We start from the raw sequence: 17,069 nt of genomic DNA, 5'->3' as shown, positions 1-17,069 counted from the left end.
TTAGGCTAAAGAACCTATAAGCTCTTGCCCATTCACATGAGGTTCAAGAAAAGCCCTCATGTCATATAGTTTAGTCCTCATGTTTTGTAGTCCCCAAAGTTACTTATGCTGTCAGCTGTGTCCTTAAACAGATGTTATGAGATACTTAATGTTTTTGATAAAAGCTACGAGTGGACTATTAAAAGGAAATGCTTCCAGTCAGGGATCTAATTGAGTAGCATGCCTCCTCTCCACGGTTACACTAAGCTTTTAGGAACAGATTTTCCAAGTACATAGCTGCCTTAGTAACACGAGCCTTTGTGTATATATGGCAGAGAGAACAGAACCATGAAGACTGGTCTCATTTTAACCTCGCTGGTCATGCTGCTGCCCTCCAATCTTACTACTTTTGCATCTTTCCTCAAACATGCAGCACCTCCTCCAGCCTGTTTATTTCACTAAGAAAACAGAAGCAATCAAAGTAACTTCCATGAAATCTCACCATGCTAACTACCCATTCCTCATCTCTATGAATGCTGCTTGATGTCCAGCTGTGTGCCCAACATGTCGTCCCCTTCAGCTACTCAAAGACCTCTCAGCTCAATTTCCCTCTCATACATTCCCGTCGACAGCAAAAGCTGTAAGTTCCTGCATCTTAAAATACCCTTTATTGCACATCCCTCTTCCGAAAAATTCAGGAAGAACCCTAATAACTGAGTTCCTTCCCATCTCTGGCAAACCTAATCAGACTTTTGCCTGATCCCAGTGAAACTGCTTTGGTCAAACGTATGTTACCTCCATATTGGCCATTTTCAGTCCTCACTTACCTGACCTATCAGCAACACGCACCAGGTGGTCCTCCTTAAAACTAGTATTCATTTGGCTTAGGGGACTGCCCTTTTCTTAATGCACCACTACCCACCCTACCTCACTGGCTGCTCCTTTTTGCTGGCTCCTCAAATCTAAACACAAATGTATCAATGCTCAGTCCTTTCTATCCACTTAATCCCATGCTGATCTCTACCCGTCCCAGGATACCTCCCACAGTTTTTAGATCACAGGCTAGAATTGAGAGTTTCTCCTGAACTTGAGTCTCATCTATGCAACTGCCTACTTGACATCCCCAGCTGCAAGTCTAAAAGGCACTTAAATGTCCAAAACCAAAACTCCTCTGTTCATATCCCCCAATCTGTCCTTCGTGACATCTTTCCCACTTCAGTCAGGTCATTCCATTGTTCTGTACTCAGGCCAAAAACCTTGGTGGCATCCTTTGCTCCTCTCTTATTACTGATGCTGTCTTCCACCTTCAGAATGTCTAGAATCCAGCCACTGGAACTGCCTCCACCAGGTCCGGTCAGGTTTAGGCTCTGTCATAACAGATGCTGATTCTTCTAAGAGCCTTCAAAGCAGGATGTTGCTCCTGCTTCCACCCCTGCCCCCTCTTAGTCTATTCCAGGCAAAGCAACCAGAGCTTACGTCACTTTCTGCCTTATTGGCTTCCCATTTTATTCAGGATAAAAGCCAAATTCCTATTCATCCAGCCTCTCGTCATACTTTTTCCCCTCCAGCCACAGTGACCTACTTAATGTTCCGTGTCTGTCAGGCACGTCCTACACCTGCATGTGCTTCGTCTTCTCACTATCTCATTCCCTCTCTTCCTTTACGTCTCTGCTCAAATGTCTCCCTATCCCTGAGGCCTTCCTTGATCACCCTCTGTAAAAATAGCATCCTCCCCATTACTTTTCTCCATTAGAATGTTGTCTGATTTATGTATGCCTACAACCATATGCGGCACATACATAGGAGTCATTTTTTAAAATCCGCTGAATTCATGATATTTATCACCATCTGACATATATATAGATACATATATGGATATAGATATGTCTCCCTACTGGAATGTAAGCTTCAAGAACAGAATAATGCCTAGCACACAGTAAGTTTTAAATAAGTACTTAGTGAATGATCAAATGAAATGAATGATAAAAGATCTATCCTTAAACTTTTTGTAACACGCTTTCCTCTTTTACCAGAAGTTTAATATTAGACTCCTGAAATCTTTTAACAATTCAAATGTTACCACCTCCTTTTATGCAGTTATTAGTAAATTTCCAAGGTAAAATTTTAAAATGTAAATCATTCACGTTTTTCTCTTCATGCAAATAGTATATATTTCTTTTTTAAAATCATGGTTTTGAAAGTAAATGGAAATTAAATCTTTCTGTAAACCTGCAACTTTCACTGACATGGAGGCTCTATACTATTGCTTCTATGTATATATACTGCTGTTAAATCCAGCCTCTACTGTTTTGTTGCTCCTTGCCTGCAAAGTACAGAGATGGCTTTGTAACCTGAGAGAAGCTTTATACCTATCACCCCTTTGAGGCTGCATGTGCCAGGCATATTGGCCTACACTGCAAAGAGCAGTAAAAGTGGGAGGACTGTTACAGATAAAATTGAAGGGCAAACCACACATTGTCATATAGATTTTAATAGAGATTCTGATTAACTCATCACAGTAATCATTTTTACTGTAATGATATGCAGCTTTACTACACTAGTATAAATAAAAACAGATAAATACAGTGCTAGGCAACATCACAGATTAACAAACTAAGCATTCTTCATGAACCAAAACTGAAAACAATTATTAAGAAGAGATGCTGACACCCTTGCCCATTCTCATCATACCTTCTCAAAAAGGGGTACTCAAATAAGGTGCTCCAGTTACTATTTGCCAATCAGCCAGGCACATATATTTATTTCATGGTCTCCTCTATTTCAGTTTGGTTAAAAAGCAGGCACACCTCAACATATCAGAAAGAAAAATGAAACAGCAATGCCAAAGAAAACCACTGAATGCATAAAAATATGGCACTTTTCCTGTATTTCAGCTATAGTCACATCAGGGATAGAAATATACCAAGAAGAAAATTAACATCCACCTTGAATATTCACCCTGAAATGTCAGTCTCTGAAGCAGGATGGGCAATGAAAGGAGGACCCAGAATCAAAAAGGAAACATGAAAAATGAAATCCCATGTGAAGTTTAAAGTCATGAAGCTATCTGCAAAGAAGCTTATTTCTCCTTCGAAGGCTTGTAACAAGACAAACAATTAAGTTGTTCAGTATCCAGTGCTGAGGAGTCCACGCTCTAGCAGCGCCTTCTATCCTGCAAATACACTTCAGACAAGCTGGAGATCAGATGCACAGACCTATTGTTGAGAAATGATCTCACTCTGGATGGTCAAATAAACTTTGAAGAGGCCATGAAGAAAACCTGAAGTCTGCCAAAGTGGGAAAGTGTCTTGGACAAAAGACCAACTTTAGGCAGATAGAAAAATTAAGAATGTTTCATAAAATTCCTAAAATTTTGTCCAGCTTTCAATTGTCATTCTAATATGGCTTCATGATCATATAAATCTTCAAGCTCTTACCGATCTTATGGGGTCTTACAGATATATTATTAAAAACTAGGAAGTGAAAAATCACTTCCAAAAAAGCAGCGCATTGTCAGTTGTTTCAGAAAATGTCTGCAAAAATTAACTTTCCAACCAAAAATGCATAATCGTAGGATATTTAGGCCAGTCCTTCAAGTAAACTGCCTTTGCTGATACTGAATTAAGACCATGATTGAGACAGATATTTCCAAAAACAAAAATCCCAAATACGTTTTCAATTCATCCTGCAAAAACTTGCACTATGAACAGTCAAAACATCATTGAACACTTCTGGATGTGACATACCCAAAGATTCAAAGGTTACGTTCCGATTACAATTTTATCTGCTACCTTTGCAACTTTATTGTTTTCATTTTATTTTTTTTATAAAGGTAAACACTATTTAACGTTTGATTTTTAATCTGCTAAGTGACTTGTAGTGTTTCAACTTTCCAGTTAATGAGTCAGAATGGACAGGTCAGAAGATATAATCCAGGGCATGGCAGTGAGAGATCAGAAAAAGATTTACGTACACATTAGATCATAGAGAAATAACCACAACCTCTCTTAAACCCTTGTTCCCATTGTAAACTTTGTTCATACCTCCATATTTGTAAGTCTGAATTAGTCTATAAAAATCACATTAAAAAGGTAAAATTATTTAAGTGAGATATTAACTGATCTGTATTTTATAAATTTTAATCCATAAAAATATAAATAAGAATGGTAAATTTTTAGGAAAAGAAATATACATTTAGTGCAAGTTATGAATTACATTTCTTCTTCAGTGTCAGCAGTAAAATATCTTGAGGAAAGAAAAAAATGACTCATCTAATTTCAAGAAGAAAAAAAATTCCAGTGTTTAAACATGCAATTAATACCAGATACAGCTAAACAGAGTATTTCCTTCTCTTTACTGTCCGAGCAGCAGTACTTTGTTTCCTTATGCTGAACAGTACTTATGTTTCATAGGAGTTTCAGACATAGAAAATATGCGTAAGACCAGGTCACATTATCCATAAAGTCTGAGAGGAAAGAAAACAAAAAGAAAGCTTTATCCTTACAAGTCACGTTTCATTGTAGATTCTGAACCACGCAGCGCACAAGCTGAGAGATTTCATTCACGCTTCAAGATTGTACCAGTTCGATTGGCCTTTGTGGTGGGGCATGTGACGGCTCCAAGCATTCGGTGATGGTACAAACTGCGTGGTTAGTGGCACAAACAACACTCCCTTCCTGTGATGAAACCTCAGTAAAATCACAGTACATCTCAATATGAGAAAGGACTGCTTCAAAAGGACACACCAGTTTAAAGAGGCCTTGTTACAGAGGGAGGGGTGGGGAGGAGAAAGAAAAGCTCTTCCGGAATGTAGAAAGATAATGTTTAACTATGCGACTCATGAATTAAACAGAACAGTTCTGATAAAAAAGGGCAAGACCTGCAGTCTTACAGATGGCTCAATTCAAAGTCATCCCTCCGGAAACGGGGGCTGATGCCGTCTCCGCGATGTTGGAGGAACAGGCGGCGCTGCGGGGCTCCAGGGTCCTCTCCGGGCTCAAGCCTGCACTTTCCGGCCTGGCCTCAGCTGAGCGCATCCAGTGCAGAGCAGGAGGTGGGCTGCTGGCCTTCGGGGGGAAATACCTCACTCACTTCCTTCTCTCTCCTTTCCCTCCCCAAACAATTCCTCCATTCCACCAGCATTATTTTTGCAAACCATGTTGCAAAAGCCTGGCTTTTATATTTCCTTCTTTCTCTTTTTTTTGTTTAAAGGAGAAATATAAGTAGATGACTCCCTTGGGTTACAGAGTTGTGCTATTCAACAAATGGACTTCCTCTTCCGCCTCCTCTCTCTCATCTACAGGATTCAGTTGAACATTACCGAAGCGGGGTCTTGGTTTGCCGTCTGGACCATATGACGGAGGATATCTTTTTTTGTTATAATGCCAAGGAGGCGCCTGAAAGGGATAAACAGAAGACTGCCATTAAAATAAAAGGGAAAAGACGACGAGAAGCTCCATTTATTGCTAAATCCTTTTTGTTGACAGGAATAGAGCAAAGCAAGGGCCCGATTTTGTACTTGCAAAAAGTATTTTATTGGTGATCATCATTATGCAGCAACCATCCATCCATTGATATAAAAAGTGTTACGGTCACTAAGGGCACGGTGTCCTTCCCACTGAGACTCTCAACTGGAGTAGAGCTATTTGGACTAATGTATGCCAACAAAAAAGTAACCAAAAATGGGAGGGTGCAGGAACAAGAAATGATACTTATCCCATATGAGAAGGAATATGCATTCCCATCACACCAAGAAAGCAGTAAAATGTCTGATGACCAAATCCCACAAGAGTCCACTTTTTTTAAAACCAAAATTAACTTTAAAAAATAGAGATTGCCTGGTTGTATGCAGAATCTTCATGAAAGCACATACAGTTGAGATAAAATGGTCAACACAGAACTTTAATTGCAAACTTCAGAACCCAGAATCCATCTATAAGACAACCCAAGTCTCCAGGACACTCATTAAAGTTTTCCTTTTTTGATTTTGGCCAAAAAAGTTAAGATACAGTGCTTTTATGAAAGTCTTAGTTGTTAATGCTTACATTAAAAGACATGAAAAGTCAAGAAGCAGCCCTAAAATATAAGTGAAGCACAAAGCGGAATGAACGAGTAGCTACTTATTATTCTGGTTAGTAGTTCTTTTTAAAGGATGCATGAAACACTTGTGAAATATTAGCACACGACAGCAATACACAGTCAGTTGTGTATTAAACTGGGACAAGTTTATAAAGTATGACAATTGCAGGGCAAAATAATTTCAGGCATTAATTGCTAAAACCAGACAATTTTTAGGTCATAAGGTAAACTAATAATTCAAAATTTATGAATTCATGAAACCACTGGGACATAGAGCCTGTTAAAACAAATGCATTTAATCCTAAAAGCTGCTTACAGCACTCTAGAAGCATCACACAAAAGGGGCACACACATATTCTAGGTACGATCCACTAATGAAATGGTAGGACACACATTATTGACTTTGAAAGTATGGAGAATATAGCAGATAAAAAACTAATGCTATGATCACACACATGTATATGCTCATACACATTATGCTCCAGTTAGTGTGCCCATAAAAAAAATCCATTTAATTGTCAGCAATTCTAACATTGCTAAACTCAGTTATAATGATTTATGAGCTTAGGTTTACCACAAGACTACCGCAAGATTAGGATACTTTTTTATTTAAAAAAGGGGGTGGAGGGTGTGGGGTGATGGGATAGATGTTTTTAACCAGTCTGGCATCCACTGAGACTGGTGTAAATGCTAAAGTAGACAAGATATATTGTGTTACTTTAAAAATGTCCAGTAATATTTACACAGTCAAGTACTAAACTCTTTACAATTCTTAAATTGCAACTAATGATTTTGATGAGATGTTAACTTTTACGTACTTCCCATGAATAGAATTTTACACACATTTGAATTTATCTTACAGACATATTTTATATGATAGAAATGTAGTTGGCAGCATGTGTTTGGCAGGTATCTGGGAAAGACAGAACTGAACAGTTCACAAGTTTCATGCCTCCTGACTTCTAAGGTGTCTAATGAGGAGGAGATCTGATATATCTAATCACCAAGGGTTCGACGTGCTGCTTTAGTTGCTCGAGATGTTCTAATATGTTCTTCTTTGTGATGATCCCCAAGACAATCCTGAAACAGATCATGTTATGCTAATAACTGTGAGAATTAAATTAAAAGAGGTTCCAATCATAACGATAATGAGAGAAAAAAATCAAAACATGAACCATAAGAATGCTTTTAATGAACTTTAGAAAAATAAAAACAAAAATGATTTGAAATCCCAGGACCCACTTGCATAAATTCTACTGACTTTCAAAAGTGACATGGTGCGGTGCTATTTTTAAATACTGGTGGGTTATTTCCTTTTTAAATTAAAAATCAAAATGATAAAAGTTCACAATGAAGATAACTACAAAGAAAAGTACAAGAATTATTAACACACAACTATAAAATTCTGAAATTTAGTTTCATTTTCACTATTTCTTTGAGGAAAATATTTTTCTAATATCTAAAATGTCACAATACACAGGGTATTTTTTGGATTTACCTCAGCAATGAAAAGGTAGACACCTTTACTGCCTATGAGGAGACTTAAGAAATCCCTTGGATTTACTATTATTTGCAATTAAAATGAAAGGCAATGTACCCCAGCCAGTGTGTCTTAGTGGTTGAGCATCAACCTATGATCCAGGAGATCAAGGTTCGATTCCTGGTAAGGGTACATGCCCAGGTTGTGGGCTCGATCCCCGGGGGGGGGGGGGGGGGGGGGGGTGCACGAGGTAGCAGATCAATGACTCATCATTGATGTTTTCTACCTCTCTCTCTCTCCCCCTCTCCCTTCCTCTCTCTGAAATCAATAAAGACATATTTTTAAAAAATAAATAAAGGCAATGTGCACCAAATAAGCAACGCCGACCAATGCAAACACCCCCTAATTTTCTGGAACTGCGGAATGCTACTTCTTAAGATAAGCAAATAAAACATATTTAAGATTAGGGATCATAATGACTTTTACTTTATACATTTTTTTCTAAGTGATTATTTCTCAGTTAATATATCATTATAATAACATCAAGCAAAATAATGGACATAAATTCTCAGGAGGATGCTTGAAAATCATTAAAATTTTAATTTTTAAAACAAAATTCTGGTTACTGGATTTATAATAAAAGTCAATTAATTCAACTATACCAAATGGCAATAGAGACAGTGAATGTCAAAAACCTTAAAAAGCTTTAAATCTTTAAATTCTGGAAGCCCATTCAGAATGCTCTTCAAGGTAATTGAACATATTTCCTTGGTGATCAGGTTAAGTCAATTTGACTATTAAACTGCCTTTGAACATTCTATCTTCTTGAAGGGTGTCACCAGGGGACTTCACTTAGTCAAAGTAGCCTGGTCCTATTGATATGTCAGTTATAATATAGTTACTTAGGGTGATGCCTGGGTGTGGAGGTAGAGAACAGAAAAGGCATAAATAGGTTCTCTGCTAATGTTTTTCATTATTTTTTAAAAATAACGTACTGATCATTGAGAACACAGATCAACTGAAAAGTTCTCAGAGCAGGGAGCACGATCCCCCTGCAAAAAATCTCAGACACTGCATTACATACAACAAGCACTCAGTCACTCAGTAGATGTTCTTCTCTGACTAAATGTCTGAGGTCAAATAAACAACAACAAAAAACTATCAATTCACTTGAATTTATTATACTTGTCAGGAAATGTGAAAATCTTGACAATTAATTAAAATAATTCCAGTCTAATTCATATTCATTCTTTTCTATCCAATTGTACAGTGATTAATTTCACTTAACATATTAGTAAGCTCTGCCAAATCACAAGGTACACAATGAGAATAAAATCACAAATTTTTAAGGACCAAATGGCAAATTTAGATATTTACAATGTAATGTTTATATTTACAAAGTAATAGCCCTAAAAAGGAGGAAATACCTATGTTTCCTCTCTAGTTAACGGAGAAGAGTGATTTGAGCATAACAAGGCCAGCTCAGAGCTGCTTTGTTAACTTCAGGAAGTGAGGGAAAATCAGTGCAAAATGTGACTGAGGTAAAGACTGATCTGCTATTTCCTTGTGGGCTAACAATGATGTAAGATGACCCAATGTTTTCCCAAAGTATGTTCCAAGAAACACGTCACCAGAGTTCTACCCCTTTCCTCCAACAAAAAAAGGTTTACTATTCAAATAAGTTTGGAAAACTGTTATCTATTATCCCATCTGAAAATCAAATAGTATCAACATTTTATAAATTCTGAGAAGTTCCACAGTAAATAAACCTCAACTGTATTTAATCCAATACTTTCCTAACTTATATGATCACAAAAGTCTTTTGGAGCAACGCATATTAACATACCGCTAGTTCCACCAAGACTAAATGATTTTGAGAAATTCTGCTAATTAAAATAAAAATGTAGGACATCTATAACTGACATCTTTACAGACACACTTCCCCTAGTCTCTCTGGTCTCATTTTCTCCTTGCATCCAAGGTTCTAGATTTGTTATACCCCTTTCCCCAAATAGTTATTTTCCACCTCTAAGGACCCAGTATAAATTACAAAATGTGAGCAATTGTCCAGAATTTCATAGTCTATACTAAAAACCAGAAGATATAATTTCTGACTTTAAATCATTTAACTGTGAGAATAAAACACTCTACTTTCTTACATACTTTGAAGAAAAAGTCCCAAGAGCCACCACCCCAAATGATTTATTTTCTTTTTATATCTATCAATCTGTTTTCCTTATAGGACAGAAATAAGGAAAATATAATCAAGGCAATTAAACACATTCCTTTAGAAAAAGCCACCCCCAACACACAAGTTTTCTTATAAACAGGCAGTATCAGGTTAGACTTAAATTAACTATCTTCCCTTTTCCCCTACTTCATTACTTTTACACTTTTTTCTAAATATTTTCCTTTTCCATATCGGTGCTGCCAAAACTTGGGAATTAATCAGCAAAGGGAAATACAGTAATTAACCTGTATAGCTTTGTAGTCATGGTTAATCGTGACTAGAGAATGACAGTATATTTATTTGGTACCACGTAACAGGACAAATCACGCCAGGCACAGAAAACAACTCAAGCAAGTAAAGGTTTATAACAACTCAGCTTAGCTTCCAACTGAGCCATTTATAATTAAAAGGGCCCAAGAACCAGGAAAGCTTTATGAAAAGTCACTCCATTTACTATGTACTTACTAAGTTTGGTACCATTATTTTTTACGTTAAACAACATTAAAGAAAAAAGTTATTTAACTACATACATCTCTTCTTCAATCAGTATCTGTGATATTTAATAATTCCGACCTCCCTGCCCTTAATCAAGACCTTTATCTCTTTAATGACTTATTCCATAGCCCCTAGAGTTATTTTAGCTGGTTAGCACAGTGAAGACCACTAAACATGGATCTAACTCTCTAGCTTTATGTTTCTGTTCCTAACACAATATGGTCTAATATATTGTCCAAGAAAACAATAGTAGTTTAAGAAATCACAAAGAAAAAAGATATAGTCTATCAGTCAATTACAGTGTAAAACAATAGCAAGAGACTGGGTTTTAAAACCGGAAGATTTTGTTCCCTGATCTCTGACTTGCTAACCACGTGACTGGGCAAGTTCTCAAACCTCTCTGATCACTACATCTGTCAGGCTGGGATACTGCACCTACTCTGCAGAGGGGCTGCAGAGTTCAATGAGAAACGTGAGGAAGGTGTTCAATGAACAAATTTACTTTCTTTTTGACCTTTCTTCCTCCTTTCTCTAGACGGGTCACGTGTTTTGTACAAAATGGTGTTTTAAAAAAAACCTGCTGTGATTTTCTAAGTGTTTAGTAAAAACCTGCTGTGATTCTCTAAGTGTTTAGTATTTCAGCCAGCTTCACGACACGCATGCAGTTCATGCATAATCCTCTGTTCCTCATTTCTAGCCCTTCCGTCATCAGCCTTCAGGTAAAACAATGTTCTTAGTGTTCCAACTAGGAACAGGAATATAATGGGGGAAAAGGGACAAGAGAGAGAATGGGCAGGAAACTGACCCAGGCCAGGAACAGAGGGAGCGCAGCACTGAGGGAGGAGTATGGTGGCCAAGGCACACTGCGTGTTCCTCTCCAAACCCCTGTGACATCTGCCAAACACAACTTTCCTGTATTCCTGTCCTCAAGGAACACTGGCAGTTTGTGTGGAAAGGGCAAAAAATAATCCATGTATGCATTTTAAACACATGAGTTATTTGTCACTAGCAGTTTATGTAAAAGGTCTGTGAATGGAGAAGGTAGAAAAGAGGAAACACAGCATTTGCTAAAGGCGGTTTTCAGCTAATTTACAAATTTCATTTACTTATACATTATTTTCCTCATCACATGACAAATTAAATAACGGCTGACAGAGTAAATAGCTGAATATCCAGAAAGCTGGTATTGTACTAGAAATATATAGTCTAAAAGTGAAACACAAGAAGAAAGCAGGTGTTTGCAGTACTCCACACAGGTCAGGCCACTTCTCGTCTGAGAAGAGAACACTCCAAGCACCATGTGCCTGCTGGAGATGTCTCAGCACCTTCGCCAACTTTCAAGTGCTCCTGACAAACTACATTTTGGCAAAGACGCAGGAGCTGACACTTTTCTTATTCTTTCCTAAGTGTCAATCTGATTGATCTTGTATTTATTACCACACTAAGTGACAGACTTTCCCCCTTGGGAGCCAATTACGCTCTCTCCTAATAAGTGCATATGAATTAGGGTGAAAAACTCTGACAAGTGAACGGATTTTTTTTTTTTTGATGAAACTTACCCATTGTGAGTGACAAGGCACTGCCTCAGGCCCAGCTTTCGGAAGATATCCACCACGATCTCCATGGGGGTGTGGTCCGTCACTGTGAACGGGCTCATGTCGAGAATGCTGCGGAGCTTCAAGGGCCGAGGACTTTCTGCTGGAAGAGACGGCGTGTGCTGTGCAAAGCACACACGAGAGCTGCCCACGATACCCTCCTGTTTCTTTCTGGCACTTTCTGAAGAGATAGAGAAGACCAAAAATTAAAATTCGATAGGTTTTATCTTAAGGGCACCATGCTTATTCAGAGGTTAAACAAGTAAAGAAAATGTATCCCATGACTTCTGGTCCCTTTATTTTTTCCTCTCTTTCTAATCAAAAAAGGAATCAACTGAAAAGTCATTTAACAATTTCTTATACTTGACAGAATCAGAATCCACCACCAACAAATCATCTTCATGTAAGTAAATATTTTTGGCATATCATGGTACAATTTTCTTCACTGGGGCTGAAGCTGTTTTCTAACTTTGGGGGATAAGGAAGCATGTTTGGAATATGAGATTTAAAACCTACACAAATTACAGGAATCCATCACTGAATGAACAACACCGGCCTGTGCTAACAGTCACTCATCCTGCACGGAGTCATTCATCCTTGCTTTGACAATGGTGTGTACTTCACCACTGTGAACTAGTTCGCTCTTTCTCTTTTCTCATGTTAAAGTTTAATTTTTTAGGAGAGTCATGAGCATGAACAGGTGGGATGAAACTACAATTATGCACATAATGGGCACAGACTGTCTTTTTAGGTTTTATCTGTAAAGGCTAAGGTGACTGCCCCCTCCAGTGTGCTCAGCTTCACACGTTCCTGTCCAGCTGCCTACTTCACTCCCACCTCTGAGTGTTAGACAGGGAGTGGTAAAGAGGCAGTAAACTGCAGAGGCAGAACAGAGACCATGGGAACCAGAATGAAATCTATGAAATGGAGAAAATACAAAAAGAAAGTAGCTTTATGTGTCTATTTTGAGTTAGTGTGTATTCAAAACTCCTTTAATAAGGTATTTGACATATTGTACATTAATAAGGTATTTTACGTATTAAACTTAGTATATAGGTCTCCTTTCCCATTCAGAAACTTAAACTTTACCAAAATATATGTGGGTAAAAATGTAAGGTGTGTTCAAAATGTCATCACATGACTAACATTTCTGATGATGTGACTTGATCTCACATATCTAAAGTACCTCTATTCCTTTAAATGAACACTATCTGCTAACCCAACATTCTATTTCTCAAGACAATAACAAAACTAAAAAATATATCCACTGAATCAGTGGGAATGTAATACTTAACTTTACCACTTTCTTCATTCTTTTAAAAACCTAGCCTTTTTAAAAATTTCAATGTAAATTCCAAAATTCTGATCTTTTCCATTTCTTTGCCTGGCTACCATTAAAACCTAAAGAATGGGAATCTAAGCAATTAAATTATCATCTGACTGTAGGTTTGGCCATGACTTAGAAGCTAAAACACTCAAACAGAGCCAAGTCTGACCACATACTTTGCTCACTCTGGCAACTACTACTGTATTACTTAAGGCAAACCTTGGAATGATGAGATTGCCAGTTTCTGAAAAAGTCTTCCAAAGATGTCTTTCCCTGAACTGAAAGGAATTCTCTATAGGCTCCCTCCGTCTCCTTCTCCTCCCCCTTTTTCCCCCCTACTTTAATAGCTCTTGTAAACTGAGAGTTTCAGTTTGATTTCAGAAATACTCCCCATCTACACGGTCTAGTCTTGCCTCTTCAAATGGCACAAGAACTGAAATATTTTACAATCCTTTTGCAATGGCCACAGGGATAAGTTGAAAGGCTCACAGGAGTGACCTCTGGAAACAGGCCAAATGCTTGACATTTTCAGCTCAGGGTCCTCTACTAAAAACTGCAGAGTCAAAGCACTGGCTTGATGAAAACATTATCACCTAAGGGGTGTGGGAGAGGAGACAGCTTGTGTAGAAAAGGACTGGAAGCCTTACTGGTCTCATAAAGACTGAAGCACTACTGGGTAAGAGAGAAATTAATTTTGGAGGAACACAATTCTTCCTCCTCAAGAAAAAAGTTTAATTTATCTCCCAGAAATAACATAGTATGGCTAATTCGGTTAGGTGATATTTTCAGGAATATCAGCCCAAAATACAACAGCGCTTATGTACTTTTTCAACCTGATATTTAACCAAAAATAAAATCGCAATGATTTTTTTCACCTTAAACTAGATATACAAGTTAATATTGTAAACCTAAATCCAAAAACTAAAAAAGTAAAATCTTGTGAATATGAAACAGATCAGTGAAGATGGGATTTTCAATAACTTGCATTCCAATAAGCCAACTTTATTAAATATAAGAATGTATTTAGCTGGATGCCCTGGCACTTGCTAAGGCCTTATGTTACATGTTAATAAAGAATAATACTAACTTAACAAGGCTTATCTGAGTGGGGGAAAAAGAATCTGACTCCAAACTGATAACAATGTCAGGTCAAAGATAAAAATCTATTATATGTCCATATCTATCTACCTAGATATCTAGATACCAATACAAATAAATATGTGTGTGTGTATGTGTGTGTGTATTTTTTAAAAAGGTACCTATTGCAATCGTCAGGTCTCTTCTGAGGGCAAATCCCACTAATCTCTGAGATTCTTTTGACATTATGACAGGAAAGCCATTGTAGCTGGTTTCATTAATCATGTTTTCTATATCATCCACTGTCATGTTGTCCTGTGTCAGGACAGCTAAGGGAGGATCGTTCCTTCGCGGTCTCATGACATCAGCAGCCAGGGTGGTATGAGTGAATTCTTCTTTTGCATCCAAGAAAGGGTATCCATTTAACCGGATGTGCGCTTCATAAATGCCCTCCCTGCCAAAAGCGTCTCCAACCCATTTACTGGTCATTACTGCAGCCATAAGGGGGACAATATATTCCAGGCCTCCAGTAAGCTCAAAAACAATAACCACCAGGGAGACAGTCATCCTTGTCACTCCACCTGAAAAAAGTAAGCATCACTAGTCAGGATGGGCAGGATCCTCATCAATACATGCTAGTAGAATTTTTGCACTAGGCAGCTGAACATAAATTATAAACAGAACTTAGTGAAAAGGATTATTATAAAAAACTACTATTAGGACAATTATCACTACTTTAATAAGATCTACAAGAACACCAATCATCTTTGTTTATAACATCTCTGTTTATAACACAGAAGACTTAAAGTAACATTTCAAAACCTGTTTGCTTCATATAAAAAAAAATCACAGCTGTCCAACCAAGACAAGTTTGCCATTTTGGTTCACTGCTATAGCAAAGACATAATTTCACATAAAAGATTATTATTAATTATTAAGGAGTTTGATGAAGCACATCACAGCTTTCTTTTTTACTACCAATTAGCAAATTAAATTCATATGTGGGTAGAATATTAATTCAATACATTTCCCTCCTCTAAATCTCTTCCAAATGAGTCAAGTCCCCTCCCTCAGACAACTCGTCTCTTCATTCACCCAGACCACCGTTCTGAACTGTCCTCTATGCCCACGACGCCCCCACACCTCTCCCTCTACTGCTGCAGCTGTCCATGTCTCCAGATATGCACGCCTTATCCTGTGGTGCTTGTCTCGTTTCCCCGTAAGACGACAGTGTAAAACCAGTCACATAAAACACCACACACTTAAAACTAAACTCCTCTTCCCAAAGAACGCCCATTCCCACTCCCCTGACTCCCCAGCGGGCACCATCTTCTTCCTGACAACCTAGTAATCATTCTCGGTTCATCCCCTTACTTTATTCCAACATCTCGACTCTTACCTAGTCCTATTTTATTTGCTCTGCAAAACATCTATGAATACCTTTCTCAGTATTCTCACTGTTACCAACCTAGTCCAGACCCTCAAGACTTTGTTCCTTAATTTTAATACTATTTTGTGTTACCTCCTTAACTCCAGACCTATTACATTCAATCCACTCTCTAAGCCACATTCCCAGGTTAATCTTTCCTAAGTAATACCTTCACCACACTGCTTCTTTACTCAAAAACCTACCAAAGCTCGCCAGTTCATACAACATTAAGCTTAATCTCTTCCTTCTTGTTTTTTAACCTAAAAAGAGAAGGGAGAAAGGACCCACTATATATTACATATCTACACTATGCCAGGCATGTCCTAGTCAGTTTACAAAGGCCTTTTTAAAAATTATTTTTTAACTAAGCACTTATTTTACCAGGCACTATGTTAACAGCTTTATATACATTTTATCTCATATAATCCTCAAAACAACTATAGGAGAGTAGCAGTTATTATTTCCGTTTTAAAGATTTTTTTTTAAAGGAAGTAAAGGAACTTTCCTAAAGTCATCAAGCTACGTGTGGCAAAGCCATGACTATCACAGATCTAACCAATTCCAAATACAAATTCATCCTAACATAAGTCATGGCCGTCTTATAGTCTGACTCCTCACCAATCCAACTTTGTGTTTCAAAGTATCCAAATTGCAATCTCTACTTCAATACTGTTGGTTTCTTCAGAGCCCCATGAATACTAAATCTATTCCTATTCTAATTTCTTTGTCTTCGCATCATCGTATTCTTCAACAAATTCCTCTCCTTTAAATTCCATTAATCCTTTAAAATAAAGCTCATGGAGATTAAAGACGGCGGTGGACTGAGTGGAAGCTACACTGACACTCTCCTGGGACCAATTGAAATTACAACTAAAATATGGAAAAACCATCCTGAACAATCAATTGCAACTAAAGGCGAGCTGGAGAGCACCCTCATAGCCAAGGAGGAAAAGGGGATTCCATCAGTTGTTATTACCTATCCAGGTTTTCTGATTCTTCCTGATTCAGTTTTACATAATCTCACTCATAGGTGGACTCTAATAAACAAAATAGACTGAGGAACAAAGTAGATCCAGAGACATAGAAGCATGGAACAGGCTGAGGGATCTTGGTGGGAAAGGGGGGTGGGGGAGTGGGTGGGAAGAGATTAATCGAAGAGCTTATATGCCTATATGCATAACCCATGGACACAGATGATAGTGTGGTAAAGGCCTGGGGGGGGAGCGAATGCGGAGTGGAGGGGAAAAAGGGGGGATATCTGTAATGCTTTCAACAATAAAGATAAATTAAAATAAATAAATAAAAATAAAGCTCATGTTCTACCCTACCTGAATTACTTCAGCTCTTTTTCCCTCTAGATTCCTACACTTTTCATAGAC

The 17,069-nt window shown here is 37.8% G+C and overlaps 1 protein-coding gene across 4 annotated transcripts in view; it reads right to left on the bottom strand.

Moving 5' to 3' along the window:
- Positions 1-2,450: 2,450 nt before the first annotated feature.
- The window catches only part of CLCN3 (Cl-/H+ antiporter 3), a 65,371-nt gene continuing 50,752 nt past the window's right edge, over positions 2,451-17,069 (bottom strand). For 2 of the 4 annotated variants that reach the window (XM_016200294.2, XM_016200295.2), the window contains exons 11-14: positions 14,444-14,842; positions 11,822-12,038; positions 7,062-7,137; positions 2,451-5,375 (exon numbers count right to left, since the gene is read on the bottom strand). In XM_016200294.2, the coding sequence (XP_016055780.1) occupies positions 5,220-5,375; positions 7,062-7,137; positions 11,822-12,038; positions 14,444-14,842 (848 nt within the window). In that variant the 3' untranslated portion in view covers positions 2,451-5,219. The remainder of the gene's footprint in view (positions 5,376-7,061; positions 7,138-11,821; positions 12,039-14,443; positions 14,843-17,069) is intronic. The other 2 variants (XM_016200296.2, XM_016200297.2) reach the window with 1 other exon arrangement.

Source organism: Miniopterus natalensis, chromosome 4, assembly GCF_054644295.1.
Source record: "Miniopterus natalensis isolate mMinNat1 chromosome 4, mMinNat1.hap1, whole genome shotgun sequence".
NCBI lineage: Eukaryota > Metazoa > Chordata > Mammalia > Chiroptera > Miniopteridae > Miniopterus > Miniopterus natalensis.
This window is presented reverse-complemented; position numbering and strand designations above follow the sequence as displayed.